Source organism: Staurois parvus, unplaced genomic scaffold, assembly GCF_062004578.1.
Source record: "Staurois parvus isolate SC_StPar_1 unplaced genomic scaffold, SC_StPar_1.0 ptg003674l, whole genome shotgun sequence".
In the NCBI taxonomy this organism is placed as follows: domain Eukaryota; kingdom Metazoa; phylum Chordata; class Amphibia; order Anura; family Ranidae; genus Staurois; species Staurois parvus.
In genome coordinates, this window is record NW_028321470.1 from 1 (window position 1) to 5,000 (window position 5,000).

The following is a 5,000-nucleotide window of genomic DNA, read 5'->3' on the forward strand; positions in this document are numbered from 1 at the left end:
GAATAGTGACCACTCTGCGCTGCACCTGCCACCTGGAAAGATACCAAATGTTTAGTGGATACCGATCGACCAATGACATCGATCTACGTGGAAACAAAATATCCATTTTATGCATTTAACCCCTCCAGAGGATTCTGACAATTGCGCAGTCATGCAACGCCACGCCCAAATTAAGTTACGTCCTTTTTTCCCAACAAATAGAGCTTTCTTTCGGTGGTATTTGATCGCCTCTGCGGTTTTTATTTTTTGCACTATAAAAAAAATGAAAAACGACAATTTGGAGAAAAAAATATATTTTTGACTTTTTGCTATAAAACACATCCAGTAAAATTTAAAAAACAAAAAATCTAATTTTGTCATAAATTTCGGCAAAAATGTCTCCCGCTCCGTGTCTTCGCTGAAAAAAAATCCCGATACGTGGAAATTAATTGGTTGACGTGAAAGTGATAGCGTCTACAAATGGCGGGATAGATATTGGGATTATTGTTTTTTTTTCATTTTTACTAGTAATGGCGGCAATCAGCGAATTATAGCACGACTGCGGCGGGCATTCTGACACTGGGGGGGGGGGGGGACGGGACCGATTTGGTGTCACTGACATCCACAGTGACACCAATACAGTGATCAGTGCTAATAAAAAGCACTGACATTGTACTAATGGCACTGGGCAGGAAGGGGTTAACATGAGGAGTGATCAAAGGGTTAACTGTGTGTGTTTTACTGTACGCACGCTGCTATGCAGAGCCATACAAAGCAGTGTGCAGGAGCTGACAACAGGGGAGAGATCTGTTTTGTTCCCCCCCCCCCGTCAGAGATCATCGGCAATCACCGGGCGCTGGCAAGTAATCATCAGCTGGGACCCGGTGATTGACAGCCGCAGCAGTGAATGGGGGCATGCGCCCCCTACCCAGAAATGCAAAATCACACACACACACATATACATATATTATACACACGCGTGATACGTGATTTTGCGCACCTGTGCCACCCGGTGATTCACAGCTGCGGCTGCAAATGGTGGCGCCCCCTACCCGGAAATGCAAAATCATGTGTACTGTATATACAGTTGTGTTGAAAATACTAGCCGTCAGACATCACTAACCGGATCAATCGCTGTTTTTGGTAGAAATGATATTTCTACATGGCAGATAATTTCCTAGCAGGTGTAGTAGAGTCATAGAAATCCAACAGACCTGACAGTCATGACATGCATGCTGCTGATTCTGTGTCATTGAATCACTCATTGAAAGGGGCGTGTTCAATATAATAGCCGTGTGGAGTTCTATTAGTGACGTCATTCATTCTTTGATAAACAGGTGGCAATTATTGCCCTTATTTAAGGAAGGAAGGCAGCAAATGTTGGACATGCTGGTTACAGTGCATTTCTCTCTGAAATTCTGAGGAAAATGGGTCGTTCCAGACATTGTTCAGAAGAACAGCGCACCTTGATTAAAAAGTTGATTGGAGGGGAAAACATATAAAGAAGTGCAGAAAATGATCGGCTGCTCAGCTAAAATGATGGCAAATGTTTTAAAATGGCAACCAAAACCTGAAAGACGCGGAAGAAAGTGAAAAACTATCATTGGAATGGATAGAAGAATAGCCAACATGGGGCGGACTCAGCCAACAATCAGCTCCAGGAAGATGAAAGAAGGTGTGACGTTCCCTGTGAGGACTCAGCCAACAATCAGCTCCAGGAAGATGAAAGAAGGTGTGACGTTCCCTGTGAGGACTGTTACAATTAGAAGACGCCGATGTGAAGCCAAGCTATCTGCAAGAAGTCCCCGCAAAGTCCCACTGTTGGGAAAAAGACGTGTGCTGAAGAGGTTACAATCTGCCAAAGAGCACATTGACTGGCCTAAAGAGAAATGACACAACATTTTGTGGACTGATGACAGTAAGATTGTTCTTTTTGGGTCTAGTGGGCGGAGACAGTATGTCAGACGACCCCCAAACACTGAATTCAAGCCACAGTACACTGTGAAGACCGTGAAGCATGGTGGTGCAAGCATCATGATATGGGGATGTTTCTCATACTACAGTGTTGGGCCTATTTATCGCATACCAGGGATCATGGATCAGTTTGAATCCATCAGAATACTTGAAGAGGTCATGCTGCCTTATGCTGAAGAGGAAATGCCCTTGAAATGGGGGTTCCAACAAGACAACGACCCCAAACACACCAGTAAACGTGCAACATCTTGGTTCCAGACCAACAAGATGGACGTTATGGAGTGGCCAGCCCAATCCCTGCATCTTCATCCAATAGAAAACTTGTGGGGTGACATCAAAAATGCCGTTTCTGAGGCCAAACCAAGAAATAGAGAAGAACTGTGGAATGTGGTCCAATCATCCTGGGCTGGAATACCTGATCACAGGGGCCAGAAGTTGGGGGACTCCATGCAACACAGATGTACAGCAGTTCTCAGAAACAGTGCGACTACAACCAAATATTCATGAAGTCATTCAAAGGAAAGCAAAATCTTCAAACATTTCTCAGTTTATATAGTGAATGTTGGAGTTTGGAAAGAAGAATACAAACACGGCCATTTTTTTGAACCGTCTAATATTCACTTTTCTTCCATTTTTTTAGAGGAACAACACAAATTTGATGTATTTTTCTTCATGTTGTGATTTGGAATAGAATGTGTCGTGTTCCCAATGCATTTGTGTGGATGGAAATAAAAGGATTAGAAGGATTTGCAGCTTTATTCACTTTTTTCATCACACTGCTAATATTATGAACACAACTGTAGGTGATTTTGCGCACCCGTGCCGCCCTGTAGCAGTATTTCTCCTAGTAAAGTGAACACGAGACACCTAATGTGACGGAACGATCGCCGGGGCCGCGTTCACACGGAACGTCTCAGGAACACGGAACATGCACAGGGCAGCTCATTCATTCCAACAGGCCGCCCTCGCTGCGTCAAAGTAGCGTCATCTACTTGTCCGGGGCGTCGAGAGTCACACGTTTGCTGCGCATTTTGATGTGCGTAAAAACGAGTGTCAGCTCGCCGTATCTTGGGAGCCATTATCAATGAAAGTCTCTGCGAGCGCCACGCGGGATCTCTGCACATCCCTCTGGAATCACGCCAAGATAATACTTCATTGTGTGAAATCAAAAGCAGAAAAACTCTGAAATACAAAACCACAATAAATATCACCGATAACCGATCGACATGAGAACGAACAACACAAATACAAAGCGCAGAAGAGGGAAATGGAAATCCCAGAGATATTCACTATATTCGCACGTTCTCATGTCGATCGGTTATCGGTGATATTTATTGTGGTTTTGTATTTCGGAGTTTTCCTGGTTTTGATTTCACACAATAAAAGTAGAACTACGAGGCATCCGATCGCCACAAATCAACGACATTTCATTCATTTGTAATATTTAAAGAAAACTCATCCATCCATCAATCCATCAATCAATCCATCATCAATCCATCCATGTCTCCATCCCTCAATCTGTGTCTCCATCCATCCATGTCTACATCTCTCCATCCATGTCTACATCCCTCCATCCATGTCTCCATCCATCCATGTCTCCATCCATCCATGTCTCCATCCCTCAATCTGTGTCTACATCCATCCATGTCTCCATCCATCCATGTCTCCATCCCTCAATCTGTGTCTCCATCCATCCATCCATCCATGTCTCCATCCCTCAATCTGTGTCTCCATCCATCCATGTCTCCATCCATCCATGTCTCCATCCCTCCATCCGTGTCCCCATCCCTCCATGTCTCCATCTCTCCATCTGTGTCCCCATCCCTCCATGTCTCCATCCCTCCATCTGTGTCCCCATCCCTCCATGTCTCCATCCCTCCATCCATGTCCCCATCTATCCATCCATGTCTACATCCCTCCATCCATGTCCCCATCCATCCATGTCTCCATCCCTCCATCCATGTCCCCATCCCTCCATCCATGTCCCCATCCCTCCATCCATGTCCCCATCCCTCCATCCATGTCCCCATCTATGTCCCCATCCTTCCATCCATGTCTCCATCCCTCCATCCATGTCCCCAACCATCCTTGTCTCCATTCCTCCATCCATGAATATCTCTATCCATCCATGAATAGCCATCCATTAATATCTCCTTCCATCCATTTGTCCGTGAATCCATCCATCCATGAATTTCTCCATCCATCATCCCCATCCATCCATGTCTCCACCCATCCATCCATGTCCTCATCCCTCCATCCATGTCTTCGTCCATCCATCCATGTCTCCCTCCTTCCATGTCCACATCCCTCCATCCATGAATATCGCCATCTATCCATGAATATCTCCTATCCATGTGTCCATCAATCCATGAATATTGCCATCCATCCATCGTCCCCATCCATCCATGTCTCCGTCCATCCATGTGTCTGTCCATCCATGAATATCTCCTTCCATCCATGTCTCCGTCCTTCCATCCAGGAATATCTCCATCCATCCAAGTCCCCATCCCTCCATCCATGTCCCCATCTCTCCATGTCTCCATCCATCCATGAATATCTCCATACATCCATGTCTCCGTCCATCCATCCATCGTCCCCATCCATCCATCGTCTCCATCCATCCACGTCTCCGTCCATCCATCCACGTCTCCGTCCATCCATCCACGTCTCCGTCCATCCATCCACGTCTCCGTCCATCCATCCACGTCTCCGTCCATCCATCCACGTCTCCGTCCATCCATCCATGCATCCGCCCATCCATCCATGTCCCCATCCCTCCATCCATCCATGTTTCCATCCATCCATGAATATCTCCATACATCCATGTCTCCATCCGTCCACCCAGGTCTCCATCCGTCCACCCAGGTCTCCATCCGTCCACCCAGGTCTCCATCCGTCCACCCAGGTCTCCATCCGTCCACCCAGGTCTCCATCCGTCCACCCATGTCTCCATCCGTCCACCCATGTCTCCATCCGTCCACCCATGTCTCCATCCGTCCACCCATGTCTCCATCCGTCCACCCATGTCTCCATCCGTCCACCCATGT

At 46.6% G+C, this 5,000-nt stretch overlaps 1 protein-coding gene across 1 annotated transcript in view; it reads right to left on the reverse strand.

The window, feature by feature from the left end:
- Positions 1-4: 4 nt before the first annotated feature.
- The window catches only part of LOC149427537 (aldo-keto reductase family 1 member A1), a gene marked incomplete at its 3' end in the record, with an annotated part of 39,054 nt that continues 34,058 nt past the window's right edge, over positions 5-5,000 (reverse strand). Inside the window, exon 7 of the mRNA XM_089667924.1 lies at positions 5-32. Within this exon, the coding sequence (XP_089524050.1) occupies positions 5-32 (28 nt within the window). The remainder of the gene's footprint in view (positions 33-5,000) is intronic.